This window comes from Dermochelys coriacea, chromosome 13 (genome assembly GCF_009764565.3).
Source record: "Dermochelys coriacea isolate rDerCor1 chromosome 13, rDerCor1.pri.v4, whole genome shotgun sequence".
Taxonomy (NCBI): Eukaryota; Metazoa; Chordata; order Testudines; family Dermochelyidae; genus Dermochelys; species Dermochelys coriacea.
This window is the reverse complement of record NC_050080.1, coordinates 1,142,926-1,157,476: the sequence shown is the minus strand read 5'-3', so window position 1 is coordinate 1,157,476 and position 14,551 is coordinate 1,142,926. Positions and strand designations below refer to the sequence as shown.

General features: G+C 57.4%; 1 protein-coding gene across 2 annotated transcripts in view; it reads left to right on the top strand.

The window, feature by feature from the left end:
* LOC119842225 (WAP four-disulfide core domain protein 2-like) overlaps window positions 1–14,551 on the top strand; it is a 34,841-nt gene that overhangs the window by 19,672 nt on the left and 618 nt on the right. Inside the window, exons 1-3 of one of the 2 annotated variants that reach the window (XM_038370122.2) lie at window positions 1,846–2,128; window positions 2,403–2,537; window positions 11,452–11,605. In XM_038370122.2, the coding sequence (XP_038226050.1) occupies window positions 2,041–2,128; window positions 2,403–2,537; window positions 11,452–11,603 (375 nt within the window). In that variant the 5' untranslated portion in view covers window positions 1,846–2,040 and the 3' untranslated portion in view covers window positions 11,604–11,605. Of the gene's footprint in view, window positions 1–1,845; window positions 2,129–2,402; window positions 2,538–11,451; window positions 11,606–14,551 lie in introns of those variants that run through there. The other variant, XM_043495851.1, reaches the window with a different exon arrangement.

Sequence of the window (14,551 nt, the reverse complement as noted above, 5' to 3'; positions counted from 1 at the left end):
CATGGGGAAGGATTTATGGGGTTCACTCCCTGCTTTGTCCTCCCCTTCCCTCTGCTCCGACAGAGTCCCGGCACAGGTGCAGGTTATGTGAAAGCGCCCTCTCCTCACCCTCTCCTGCGGTGCCTCTGGGTGTCGGCCCCGGCTTTGTTATGCCATAAATGCTCCCTCACTCCCCAAGCAGTGTGTGCGAGAGCAAACAACCCGCTGATTTACAGCTGCTCCACACCTTGCCTCATTGTTGACTCTGGACTTTAAATTACTTGACAACATGCACAGGGACAGTGCTGCCAAACTCTGTGTACCTCAGAGCCTCGAGAGCTCGCCCAGAGCCTAGACGTATGCCCAAAGCCTCTGCCATGTCCCTGTGACACGGAAATGTCTGCCTGCAGCAGATGCTGCTTCCGTGTCCAATGTTGCCTGGAGCAAGTCAGTCTCTGGCTGTGCATCCGTTTCCCCACCTGAGATATGGGGATAAGGAGATGTAAACGTTCATCTGCCACACTCCATAACATGGGGTGACAACACCTCCCTTCCCTCTTGAGAGCACTGAGAAGCTGAATTCATTCAGGTCTGTGAAAGGACGCTGCTTCTGGGTAGCTACAGGGATGGGCGCAGCGTCTGCTACTCCCAGCCCAGTGCTCACAGGCTTTTGGTTCAGACAAACTGCCCCACTTCCCTTGAGCTGGGACAGCAGGAGCTGAGCTGAGCCCTTGGCGGTTGCTGTACGGAGGTGAGTCCATCACCGTGCTCTCCGAGGGCCTGCAATCATGTCAGCTCTCTTGCGCCCCATCACGCCTTTAGCTCATACAGGTTTTGCAGTCTCAGCCACAGGGCGGATTCCTCTTGTCCCCTCCCAAACAGGAGGCGGGAGCGTTGCTAGCACAGTGGCAGCTGCTTTCCACCCCGGAGGCTGCACAGTGGAGCTGTGGGGGAGTGATTTCTGCAAGCCGACGGGGGTCAGTGCACCCCTGCCACAACCCAAACCAGGGAAGCGTCAGTGCAGGGGGGCGTTTCTAAGGGGGTTGCTAAGGGATCAGTTCTAGGCCCGACGCCATTCAACATTGTCCTCAGTTACCTCCCTCCATGGAGAGAAACTCCCAGGTATTGCAGGGCTGGTTAACCTGGTGGGGAAAGGCAGAACAGGAGCCAGTGGCTGGAAGTTAGACCCAGACTCGTTCCAATCCGGCGGAAGGCACAAACTGTTAACAGTGCAGGCAGCGATCAGCACTGGACCAAACTCCCCAGGGAAATGTGGAGTCTCCTTCTCTTGATGCTTCTAATTCAGGCTGGAGCCTTTCTGGGAGGTGCTTTAGGCAAACACAGGTGACTGGGCTCAGTACCGGGGGGCCAGGAGAAATATGGTGGCCTGTGAGCTACAGGAGGCCAGACTGGATGATCTTTTGGCCTTAAGTTCTGTGACTCTATGAAACCACAATCCTTGGGTTTCTGTGTCCAACCTGCTGCAGTTTGGGGGGACCCAGGCTGCTCCCACTGCCCCAGCTCTCAGAAACTGAGCCATCCGTCCCGATGGGCCCTGAGGGCACAGCTATTCGGAGCCACGCTCGGTGACGCACGGAGCATGTTCAGCCTGTGATTCTCCCACTCACCAGGATGCAGCAGCCCCTGAGATGTGCCAACCACAGAAACACCCCTGGGGGAGCTGCAAACCCCAGCTGCTCCCAGGAAACCTGCGTGAGAAGCAAGTTCTTGAATCGCCCTGGCCCCCACCTGTCTGGGGCCAGTGGTGGCCACGGGGGGGCTGCCCAGGAGCTGCAGCAACTTGCTGTCAGCCTGCCCACTGTGTACAGAAGATGCTGGGTCCCTTCCGAGCTCTCACTTCCTGGTTCGCAGGCGGGCCAGAGCAGATACCTGATACCCGGGGATTGTGCAATGGAATGAAGAGGGAGCGCGACTCTCCCCTTCCCTATAAATCACCTGGGAACCAGTCCCCTCCCTCCCTGGCTGCAGCCCCACCTGTGGGAAAGCTTAAAGCCCAGCCTGGGTAGGTCTGGACAGTTGGAGCTGGCTCCCCACAGCACCATGGTGAAGTCCAGCAGCATTGTCCTCCTCGTGGGGCTCTTGGCTCTCTGGGCCAAGCTGTCGTCAGCATCTGGCCACAACATTACAAGTGAGTAGGAATGCTGCGCCCAAGCCCACGTCCCCGCCGAGGGCACCGGGCCTATGTACGCAGCTCTTCGGCTGGAGGGACCCCGCGGGGGAGGGGGTCTGGTGCATCGAGAACCAGGATGGAGCCGGGACCTGGCCCCACACCTTCTAGCTTTTGGGTGCTCCAGAGCCTCTCGCCATGAACAATGTCTGTGAGCCCTGGTCCTCGGGGACTCTGGGCCCACAGCCTGGCCCTCTCCCTGGGACCAGCGTGACCCTGGCCTTTCCCGTTTCAGAGAAAGAGGGCGTGTGCCCAGACATAGTGGTGGAGGCGGCTAACTGCACGGAGGAATGCCAGACTGACAGCGACTGCGAGGAGAACCTCAAGTGCTGCCAGACAGGCTGCGGCTGGTCCTGTCAGATCCCCAACGGTAACGCGCCCCCTTAGGCTCCTGTGGGTCGCCCAGCCCACTGTGTCCCTGCCACTGCCCTGCCCAGGGGGCAACTGGCTGGGAGCACTTTGACCTGGGCTCCACCTGACACTGCCAGGTGTGTTGAGCAGCTGGGACGTGCTGAAGTAGCAGGTGGTGCGGGCGGGAGGGTGTGAAGGGAGCTGGGGGACGTCTCTCCAACATGCAGGGATTGCTGTGTGCAGCTCAGCTCCACCGCGCTGGGCTTCTGGTCAGCACCTGCACTAAGTGGCGGTGCCTGCAGGCCCCAGGTGGGGGGAGGGCCCCCAGCAGGCCGGGCGCTGTAGTTCCTGAGCGGGGGGCCCGGGTGGGGGCTGCGCCGGGCGCTGCAATTTCTGAGCTGGGGGCCCGGGTGGGGGCTGTGCTGGGCGCTGTAGTTCCTGAGCTGGGGGCCTGGTGGGGGCTGCGCCGGGCGCTGCAATTTCTGAGCTGGGGGCCCGGGTGGGGGCTGTGCTGGGCGCTGCAATTTCTGAGCTGGGGGCCCGGTGGGGGCTGCGCTGGGCGCTGCACAGTTCCTGAGCTGGAGGCCCAGGTGGGGGCTGTGCCGGGCGCTGTAGTTCCTGAGCTGGGGGCCTGGGTGGGTGCTGCGCCGGGCGCTGTACAGTTCCTGAGCTGGGGCCCTAGGTGGGGGCTGCGCTGGGCGCTGCAATTTCTGAGCTGGGGGCCCGGGTGGGGGCTGTGCTGGGCGCTGTAGTTCCTGAGCTGGGGGCCTGGTGGGGGCTGCGCCGGGCGCTGCAATTTCTGAGCTGGGGGCCCGGGTGGGGGCTGTGCTGGGCGCTGCAATTTCTGAGCTGGGGGCCCGGTGGGGGCTGCGCTGGGCGCTGCACAGTTCCTGAGCTGGAGGCCCAGGTGGGGGCTGTGCCGGGCGCTGTAGTTCCTGAGCTGGGGGCCTGGGTGGGTGCTGCGCCGGGCGCTGTACAGTTCCTGAGCTGGGGCCCTAGGTGGGGGCTGCGCTGGGCGCTGCACAGTTCCTGAGCTGGAGGCCCAGGTGGGGGCTGTGCCGGGCGCTGTAGTTCCTGAGCTGGGGGCCTGGGTGGGTGCTGCGCCGGGCGCTGTACAGTTCCTGAGCTGGGGCCCTAGGTGGGGGCTGTGCTGGGCGCTGCACAGTTCCTGAGCTGGAGGCCCAGGTGGGGGCTGTGCCGGGCGCTGTAGTTCCTGAGCTGGGGGTCTGGTGGGGGCTGCGCCGGGCGCTGCAATTTCTGAGCTGGGGGCCCGAGTGGGGGCTGTGCTGGGCACTGTAGTTCCTGAGCTGGGGGCCCGGTGGGGGCTGCGCTGGGCGCTGCACAGTTTCTGAGCTGGAGGCCCAGGTGGGGGCTGTGCCGGGCGCTGTAGTTCCTGAGCTGGGGGCTTGGGTGGGTGCTGCGCCGGGCGCTGTACAGTTCCTGAGCTGGGGCCCTAGGTGGGGGCTGCGCTGGGCGCTGCACAGTTCCTGAGCTGGGGCTCCGGGTTGGAGCTGCACCAGGTAGCAAATGGAATACCTGGCAATTACAGGCCAGTAGCCTAACTTCAGTACCAGGCAAATTGATTGAAACTACAGTAAAGAACAGAATTATCAGACACCCAAATGAACAAGATTTTGTGAGGAAGAGTCAACACGGATTTTGTAAGAGGAAACAATGCCTCACCAATCTGTTACAATTATTTGAGGAAATCAGCAAACATGTGGAAAAGGATGATCCAGTGGATATAGTGTATTTGGACTTTCAGAAGCCTTTGACAAATGTCCCTCACCAAGGGCTCTTAAGCAAAGTAAGCTGTCATGGGATCAGTAACTGGTTAAAGGTAGGAAACAAAGGGTAGGAATCAATGGTCAGTTTTCACAGTGGAGAGAGATAAATAGTGGGGTCCCCCAGGGATCTGTACTGGGACCGGTACTGTTCATAATGTTCATAAACGATCTGGAAAAAGGGGTAAACAGTGAGGTGGCAAAGTTTGTAGATGATACAAAATTACTGAGGAGAGTGAAGTCGAAAGAAGAGTTACCAAGGGATCTCACAAAAAGTAGCAGATGAAATTTAATGTTGATAAATCCAAAGTAAGGCGCATTGGAAAACATCATCCCAACTCTACATAAAAATGATGGGGTCTAAATTAGCTGTTACCACCCAATGTGCAGCGGCTGTCAAAAAAGTGAACAGTGTTCAGAACCATTAGGAAAGAGATAGATAATAAGAAAATAAATATCATGAAGCCACTATATAAATCCATGGTACGCCCACATCTTGAATACTGCGTGCAGTTCTGGTCGCCTCCGTCTTACAAAAGAGATATTAAAACTGGAAAAGGTTCAGAATACAGCAAAAAAATGATTGGGGGTATAGAACAGCTTTGATTTATGAGAGATTAAAAAGACTGGCACTGTCCAGATTGGGGAAGAGACGATTATGGGGGAATGTGACAGAGATCTATAAAATCATGGCTGGGGTGGAGAAAGTGAAGTGTTATTTACCTTTTCATATAACACAAGAACCAGGATTACCCAATGAAACAAATAGGCAGCGGGTTTAAAACAAACAAAAGGAAGTATTTCATCACCAACGCACAGTCAGCCTGTGGAACTCGTTGCCAGGGGATGTTATGGAGGCCAAAAGCATAACTGGGTTCAACAAAGAATTAGATACGCTCCTGGAGTTTAGGTCCATCAATGGCTATTAGCCAAGATGGTTGTGGCGGTGCTGCCTGTGGGAGCCAGCTGAGGTCACTCAATCAGGGTGAACTGCAAACAGAACGGGGCAGACAAACCCCAAAAGCTGGTGGATATTCCAGTACTTAGATTTACCAAACCAGCACAAAACAGCTTCTATAGCACCTCCCTGGTTACTCGGAAGTCCAAACAACGCAGTTCCCTTAAAGTGCCCAGCCTCAGGTCTCCATCCAGACACACGTGTCAAACATATGATGATAATTCTGAAAATCTTATTTCATCATAGAAAAGAAAAGGTTCTTCCAATCCCAAAGGACCAAGCCCCAGACCCAGGTCAAATAATAACTCAGATCTTACCCCAAATACACGCTTATAGTGAATTCTTATTAACTAAACTAAAATTTATTAAAAAAGAAAAGAGAGAGGGTGTTGGTTAAAAGATCAATATACACACAGACTTGAATTCAATTCTTGAGGTTCAGATACATGGCAGAGATGAGTTTGTAGTGGACAAAAGTCCTTTTAGAAATAGTCCATAGGTTATAGTCCAATGTCAGTGACTGGGGATCTCAATCCTTATGGCTTAGGGTTTCCCCTTCTTGAAACCCAAAGCAGATCTGAGATGAAGAGGGATTATGTACCAAGGTTTTTATACATTTCCTGCAGCCTTTTGGCCTGAGAAAACAATAGGCTTAACTTTCCTTCTTCCAAACATCATGGCAATTAGCACAGGATAATTTATCCATTAAACATTTCAGATACAGGCTATCACAACTTTCAAAGAGACATAGACAATAATACTATTTCACTCAAGTGTCTTCCTAAATGTTAATATTCCTTTTCTGATCTTTGAATCAAAGCTATAGCAATAGACAAGACTTGTTTGCTTACATCACAAGACCTGAGCAAACATCTACCCTTCTACCTCTAACAATGTAGACTTGCATTTCAAAGCTCTGTTCATTTATATATCTTCCTAACCAGTCTTTAAAGTTTGGCCATTGGTCAGGTCAGTCTGTGAGTTAATTAACTCTTTCTGGCCCTGTCACCTTTCAGTGAGATATAATAATTTTATATTACACTCATAACGTCACAATGGTCAAGGACGCAACCCCATGCTCTGGATGTCCCTAAACCCCTGACTCCCAGAAGCTGGGAGTAGATGACAGAGGATGGATCACTTGATAATTGCCCTGTTCTGTTCACTACCTCTGAAGTTTCTGGCACTGGCCATTGTCAGAAGCCAGGATAATGGGCTAGATGGACATTGGTCTGACCCACTGTGGCCATTCTGATGTTCTTATTAGGTGGGGCCCTGGGTGGGGCTCAGACTCAGGCAGACAGGCATGTCTGAAGGCAGTTTGTATTCTCCTGTGCAGAGATGCATGGCCCCATGCTCCCGAGCCCCCTCCTGCCCCCTGGGATTTGCAGTTATTCTGAGCAGAAGTAGCCCAGACTTTGCTCGGTTTTGAGCCCGGTTTGGCTGGGAAGCAGACTACAGCCTGGGCTCGGGCTCGCTCTGCTGTCACCTACACGCCTGTGCAGCAAGCGGGCAGGAGGGGCCCAGTGAGGTGAGTGCAGTTACAGTGCTGTTAAACTAGTCTGAGACCCCCAGTCAGGCCCTACAGATCCCAACATGCAATATGCCAGGCTGACTGTTCAGATCCAGTGGACACAGGGCAGCTGCACTTTGCCCCACTTGCTCTGGAAGCTGCGGCAGGCAGCCCCATACCCCACACCCCGCGGGGAGGCAGGAAGCCCTTGTGCTCTGCCTGTTAGTCACCATAGCAGGCGAAAGAGAGTCAGGAACTGCTTATATCTGCTCCTCCAACCCTCAGCCCCTTCAGAGCACCCCAGCAAACCATGTAGCCTCCTCCCAGCCAAAGGGAGGCCAGCGGGGATGTATTTGGGCTCCAGGAAACCAGGAGTCCCTTCTCCCCCAGCCCACGTGCATTGCTCACTGCACCTCTGTGAGACTCGGCCCCATCTCCAGGCTGGGGACACACAATGCTGGTGGGCCACTAATAAACTACGGCCCAAGAACAGCTACAGAGGCAGCTGCTGGAGCGGGTGAGAGAAGAGAGGTGGCAAGGCCAGGAGAGCAATGCCTGAAGGCGAGGAATTGCCGTGAGTGGAGAGGGATCAGGATTGTCCCTTCTGACATTAAAGTCTATGAGTCTGTAAGAAAGGGAACACTCAAGCTACTTGCAGGGCTAGAGAAACCTTCTGCCTGGGGATAATCCCCAGAGAGGCGGGGAGTCCTGCCGAGGGGCCAACAGGGACATGGAGTGGGCTCTCAGCAGGCGGTGACAGGAGTCCCTTTCCTGTGCCGGGGGAGACCCAGCACATACAGCCCCTGCCAGCCATAGACTCTGTGCATCTGAACGTCCTTTTCCTCAGGTCACGGCTCCGGGCAGAGTCCCTCTGGGCTGTGTCCACTGGCTTCCCAGATGCTTTCAAGGAGCAGTGGGCGCTGCCCGGGGGTCTCTGCTCGGTCTCCCCCTCTGGCTCCCTGATTTTGACCCTGTGACCCTCACTCCTGTCCCTGTTTTTCCATTTGTTGTGCCCCGAATGCAGTCGAGACCTGGGTCCAGTAGCTCCGCCCCTTAGGCTGGAGGAGGGGCTGTTAGATGTGGGCGGGCGCAAGAGCCTCAACAGGTGCCATGACTCACCCTGGGGCCCGGCTGGGGCAAGTGACCGCCAGACACAGGTGTACCACTCACCCCGCCGGAGCTGCCTCTTCGTCTGTGCAACAGCCCTGCCCGGCCAGACCCCCCAGTCATCCAGTGCCGGGTCCTGCCCAGCCTTGACCACCTCTTCCAGCCCCTCCAGCCTTGTCCTTGCCCAGCTCTGACCGGACCCGCTCCAACCCTGCACCCACCGCCTGGCCCCCCGGCCCTCGGACTCACTCCAAACAGCCTTTGACCTTCAGCCTGCATCCAGACGCCAGCGTCGGTCCTGATTTGGCTTATCTGCAGACTGACTGACTCTGACCCATTGCCTGCCCCTGTACCCAGTTTCTGCCCAGTGCTGCTCTCAGCCCCGTTCCAACTCCACACCTGGCTCCAACCACCAGGCCTGACCACCTGGAACCCAGAGCTGACAGGCTTTAACAGCTTCCCATACCGTATCCCGGAGCCTAGATGGAGCAGCTCTGGGCTGCGGCCCTGGAAGTGGCATCCCTGCTCCAGAAACTTCAGAATCAGGTTGCCCAGCTGCAGTTAGAGAATGTCTGCCTCTGGGCACAGGTCCTGACCCCTCCAGGACCCTTGGGCCTACCCATAGTTGTGGCCCCGGAACATGGTCCAAAAAGGCCCTTGCCAGAGCAGTTCGATGGAGACGGCTTACAAGCTCTGAGGATTTATTAACCAATGCCCCTTGCTGGTCCTGCAGTAGCCATCCTTCTGTCACGGAGTCCCCGGGCGATGCTCTGGAGCTGCGCCCTACGAAGCCAGGCAGGACTCTGGGGGAGTCTCCTCTCTGGGAGCAGCCTGTCTGCAGGACACACAGCTCACCCGGCTTCCCCCTTCCTGGGGCTGACCTCGGAGCATTCAGCATCCTCTGCCCCTCCCTGAGCTTCCCACAGCGAGTCCGCCCAGGCAGGGTCCTGGGGAAGCCAGAGGGTCCTGCCCCCCAACTCCGCAGTCAGACGTGACTCTCAGCCAGCCAGTAAAACAGAAGGTTTATTAGATGACAGGAACATGGTCTAACACAGAGCTTGTAGGTGCAGAGAACAGGACCCCTCAGCCAGGTCCATTTTGGGGGGCAGTGAGCCAGACAACCCCGTCTGCCCTTCACTCCATGTCCCCAGCCAGCCCCAAACTGACTCCCCCTCCTGCCCCTCCTCCTCTGGTCTTTGTCCCTTTCCCGGGCCAGGAGGTCACCGGATCCCTTTGTTCTCCAACCCTTTAGCTCTCCCCTTGCAGGGGGGAAGAGCCCAGGTCATCAGTTGCCAGGAAACAGGGTGTTGGCCATTCTCTGTGTCCAGACCCCTGCACACACCTGCCCTCTAGGGCTCTGCAACGATCATACACCCTCATCCCACCACCTAGATACTTAAGAACTGCATAGGGGAAACTGAGGCACCCCCACAATATTCAGAGGAAACATTAAGAACAGTCCCGCTTCATCAGACCTTCCAACCAACAGAAGTGGGACTGGTCTGCAGAAAAGGACCTGGGGATTACAGTGGACGAGAAGCTGGATATGAGTCATAATACTGGGCTGTATTACTAGGAGCATTGCCAGCAGATCGAGGGAAGTGATTATTCCCCTCTATTCTGCACTGGTGAGGCCACTCCTGGAGTATTGCATCCAGTTTTGGTCCCCACACTACAGAAGGGATGTGGACAAATTGGAGAGAGTCCAGCAGAGGGCAACGAAAATGATCTGGGGCTGGGGCACATGATTTATGAGAGGTTTCAGAGTAGCAGCCGTGTTAGTCTGTATTCACAAAAAGAAAAGGAGGACTTGTGGCACTTTAGAGACTAACAAATTTATTTGAGCATAAGCTTTCGTGAGCTACAGCTCACTTCATCAGATGCATCCGATGAAGTGAGCTGTAGCTCACGGAAGCTTATGCTCAAATAAATTTGTTAGTCTCTATGATTTATGAGGAGAGGCTGAGGGAACTGGGATTATTTAGTCTGCAGAGGAGAAGAGTGTGGGGGGATTTGATAGCAGCCTTCAATTACCTGCAGGGGGGTTCCAAAGAGGATTGAGTTCGGCTGTTCTCAGTGGTGGCGGATGACAGAACACGAAGCAATAGTCTCAAGTTGCAGTGGGGGAGGTTTAGGTTGGATATTAGGAAACACTATTTCACTAGGAGGGTGGTGACGCACTGGAATGCATTACCTAGGGAGGTGGTGGAATCTCCTTCCTTAGAGGTGTTTAAGGCCCAGTTTGACAAAGCCCTGGCTGGGATGATTTAGTTGGGCTTGGTCCTGCTTTGAGCAGGGGGTTGGACTAGAACCTCCTGAGGTCTCTTCCTCACACAGTCTCCAGAGCAATAGCGGGTAATAGCCCCCTGAGGTGCTCGGTGCACAGCTGGAGTCAGTGACTCCGCAGTCAGACTGGGTCTGGGGGAGCGCAGGGGTCACAGCAAATTCCGCCCTTGGCTGTCCTGCAGGCTTTGATGCTCGGGCCTGTTTGTACCAGTTCTGGGGGGAGTTGTGGGGACTGGGCCCCTCCAGCTCATCAGCCGGGGAAATCCTGAGCAGAAATGGCTTTGCTCCAGGGGCACAGAGACAGGCCAGCCCTCCAGGGGGCATTGTGCATCCCCTTGGTCCCCAGGCCATTGCCGCGCAGCCTCCGGAGCAGCTGCCCCCCTGCTGATGGGGCCAGTGGAGCTGCTCTGAGCGCGGGCTGTGCCAGGTGCAGACCCTGTGGGTGCGTATCTGGGGGCTGCTGCTCAGCATGGAGCCCCACTGTGCTTGGAGTGCCCTGTCCCCCCAGAGCTGGGGACTGCCACACTGCATTTCCCTGCAGGAAGTGGCTCTCTTGTGGTGAGTTATTATTGTCCAGGCTGGGGCAGGGTCTCAGTGGGGGATTCAGCCTCATTTATCTGCACCCCCGTTCCCAGCTCCTGGCCTGCTACTCCCTCATCCCCTGCAGGCCTCTGCCTCTCCTCTGGGCCTCACAGGGACTGGAGCAGCCCAGCCCCTTGCAGCCCTCCAGGTGCTGTATGGCCCGTCGCCTTCTCAGAGGCCTGCTCGCCACGACGCATTCCCCTTGGTCCGGCTACAGCTCTCAGGGTGTGAAAGCAGCAACTAGACCTAGCCCTGGTGTAGACAGCACTAGGTGGACGGGAGAGTGCTCGGTCTCTCGGAGAGCTGGATTACTACAGCAACAGGAACACCCCTGCTGGCCGTGTGGATAGGCATCGTCACTCAGGCAGTACAGCTGCATCACTGCAGGGTTTTGAGTGTAGACAGGCCCTGAGATCTCCATATCGGCCCCTACGCACATGATGTGTACACAGAGCTGGCTACAGCACAGGTGCTGGGCTGCACACAGCCAAGGCAGGGGCACAGAGGGAGGCCGATTGAAAAGTGAGGCCCTTCATCTCCTTCACACAGAGTCCCGGAGCCAGGTTGTGCCCCTTGGGTGCAGACACTTTCCTTTCAGAGCAGCAAGCGCTGCTCCCAATCCTGACCCCCTGGTGGGTGTGTCTGCTGAGCCCATGGGCCGGGGACCCGCAAACGAAACTCATACTGTCTCCTGTCCTTTCAGTGAAACCTGGCTCGTGCCCAGTGGTGCCAGGTGGAATCCCCTTACTGGGTCTGTGCAGGAACCAATGCAAAGTGGATTCGCATTGCCCAGGGATCATGAAGTGCTGCATGAACGGCTGTCGCAAACAGGCGTGTGTCCGCCCAAATGTTTAAAGGTGAGCGCGGGGTAGATAGCACAGCATCCCGGTGTGTGCTCCTGGGGTGCAGGGTAGATCGCCCAGCATCCCTGTGTGTGCTCCTGCGGCGCGGGGTAGATAGGACAGCATCCCGATGTGTGCCCCTGGGGCGCAGGGTAGATAGCCCAGCATCCCTGTGTGTGCCCCTGGGGCGCAGGGTTGATAGCACAGCATCCCGGTGTGTGCTCCTGGGGCACGGGGTAGATAGCCCAGCATCCCTGTGTGTGCCCCTGAGGTGTGGGGTAGATAGCCCAGCATCCCTGTGTGCTCTGTGGGCAGGGGGTAGATAGCACAGCAGCCCCGTGTGCGCTCCTGGGGCGTGGGGCAGACAGCACAGCATCCCTTTGTGTGCTCCTGGGGCACAGGATAGATAGCAGAGCATCCCCTACTCCTGAGGGAATTCTGCACCACTGCATGTATGGAGAAATCATGCCCCCTGCAGATTTTTCTTTGCTTCCCTGCAGAAAAATGACTTTCTGTCAGGGAAGCTCAGGAAAGCTTCAGGAGCAGTCATGCACCACTCCCTAACAGCACAGGTACATCATTTTAGGCACCCAGAGCAGCCAGCGGAGAGGTAAATTGCTACGGGGCTGGGGACACCCCAGCCAGTGGCTCCTACCCTGGGCTGGGATCAGCTGCTCGTCCCGGCTGGGCTGGAGGCAGGAGAGGACAGGACTTCCTTTTCCCCTGCAAGGAGTGTCTGGGGCTGTGTCAGACCCAACCCCAGAAACTTCTCCCAGCTGCAGGAAGCTCAGCATCCTCCCCTGCTTCCTGTCCCCATTGCTCCTCAGATGTGGAGGGAGGGGGTCACTGTATGGGGACGGCTCCCCCATCCACCCAACCCCCATGCATCCGGACCTGCCATACCCAGACACCCCTGCCAAGCCTCACCTGGTACATCCAGAACTCCCCTAGCCCTCCCCATACCTGAACCCTACCCCACCGAACCTTAACCCCTGCATCTGGAGCCCCCCTGCCTCTAGACCCCCACCCCTGCAGCCAGACCACCCCCACTGAGCTCCCTGCACTCAAATCCCCACCCTGATACCCCCCCCGCATCACCTTGAGCTCCCACATCCAGATCCCCACGCCACTGACCCCCAACTAGCTGCACTCAGACCCTCACCGACCTCCACTCCCCTAGCACCCAGACCCCCTGCTGAGCCCCAATCACCTTCACTTGGAAGCCCCTGCAGAGTCCCATTGCCCCTGCACCTGGAAACCCCACAATGAGCCTGTGTGCATCCAGATCCCCCCACACCTAGACCCCCCACTGAGCTGCCTGCACCAGATTGTCCCACACAGAACTCTCTCATCCCACACCTGGATCCCCCCACACTGATCCCCTCAACACTTGGATCCTGCCTGGTTGAGTCTACCTGCCCCACACCTGGTGCACCTGGCGCAGAAGGGCAGGGCTCCAGGGTGTTTCTGGGGCAGGTCCAGGCCTTGTGCTGTGTCAGGGTCAGGTGCAGCCTCACTGCTGAGTCCATGTCCTGGGGGTTGGGGGCACAGGGATCTCCCACCTTCATTCAGCCAGTGGCTTGTACTCCTCACTGCCATGCTGGAGCCTCTGCATTTATTGATTGACAAATAAAACTTGCAGAATTTTTGATTTTTTGGCGCAGAATTTTTAATTTTTCAGTGCAGAATGCCCTCAGGAGTAATCCCCATGGGTGCTCCTGGGGCGTGGGATAGATAGCCGGCATCCCTATGTGTGCTCCGGGGGCACAGGGTAGATAGCCCAGCATCCCTGTGTGCTCCGGGGGCACGGGATAGATAGCCCAGCAGCCCTGTGTGTGCTCCAGGGGCACGGGGTAGATAGCTCAGCATACCTGTGTGTGCTCCGGGGGCACGGGAGAGATAGTCCAGCAGCCCTGTGTGTGCTCCAGGGGCACGGGGTAGATAGCCCAGCATCCCTATGTGTGCTCCGGGGGCACGGGAGAGATAGCCGGCATCCCTGTGTGTGCTCCGCGGGCACGGGATAGATAGCCGGCATCCCTGTGTGTGCTCCAGGGGCATGGGGTAGATAGCCCAGCAGCCCTGTGTGTGCTCCAGGGGCACGGGGTAGATAGCCGGCATCCCTGTGTGTGCTCTGGGGGCACGGGATAGTTAGCCCAGCAACCCTGTGTGTGCTCCGGGGGCATGGGGTAGACAGCCCAGCAGCCCTGTGTGCTCCTGGATGGAGTGGCAGCGTGGAGTGGGGTGGCAGGCAGTATTCCCTCTAATTTTTCCCACCCATGTGCGGAATAAATTTTGTTATGTGACACATCACCTCCAGCTTGGTGCTCAGAACAAAATTCATGTGGCGGGGGTGGAGCTGAGGGGTTCGAAGTGAGGGGAGGGGACTCAGGGCTGGGGTAGAGGGTTGGGGTGGGGGGGTGAGGGCTCTGGCTGGGGGTGCGGGCTCTGGGATGGGGCTGGGGATGAGGGGTTTGGGGTGAAGGAGGGTACTCCGAGGCGAAAGCAGGGAAAGAGGACTCCCCGCCCCCCAGCTCTCTCTCCCCACAGCAGCACCTGGGCTGGGGGGGGAGGTCCCTTTCTCCGCCATGGCAGCTCCAGGGCTGGGGCCTCCCCCAGCAGATCCGGGCCAGAGCTGGGGCTGGGTTTGGGCCGGGGGAGGGGCACCCTGGCTGGTCTGGGCACCCCTGCCGCGGCAGAGTGGGGGTTGGGGGAGGGGCGTCCCAGCCACGGCAGGTTGGTGGCCAGGCTAGGTTGGGGCCGGGGGAGGGGTGCCCCTCCCCTGGCTGTGGCAGGTCCCTGGCACGGGTTCCCTGAGCTGCTGAACGTCGGGAAGCTTACAGAGAACGTAGGTGTCAGGGCACCCTGCGCCCTACCTCCCGTGCGAGGGTCTCATGGCCAGTGCTCCCTGGCACTGTGGGACCTCCTTTCCCATTGCGCAGCTATGTGAGAAGCCCAGATGCC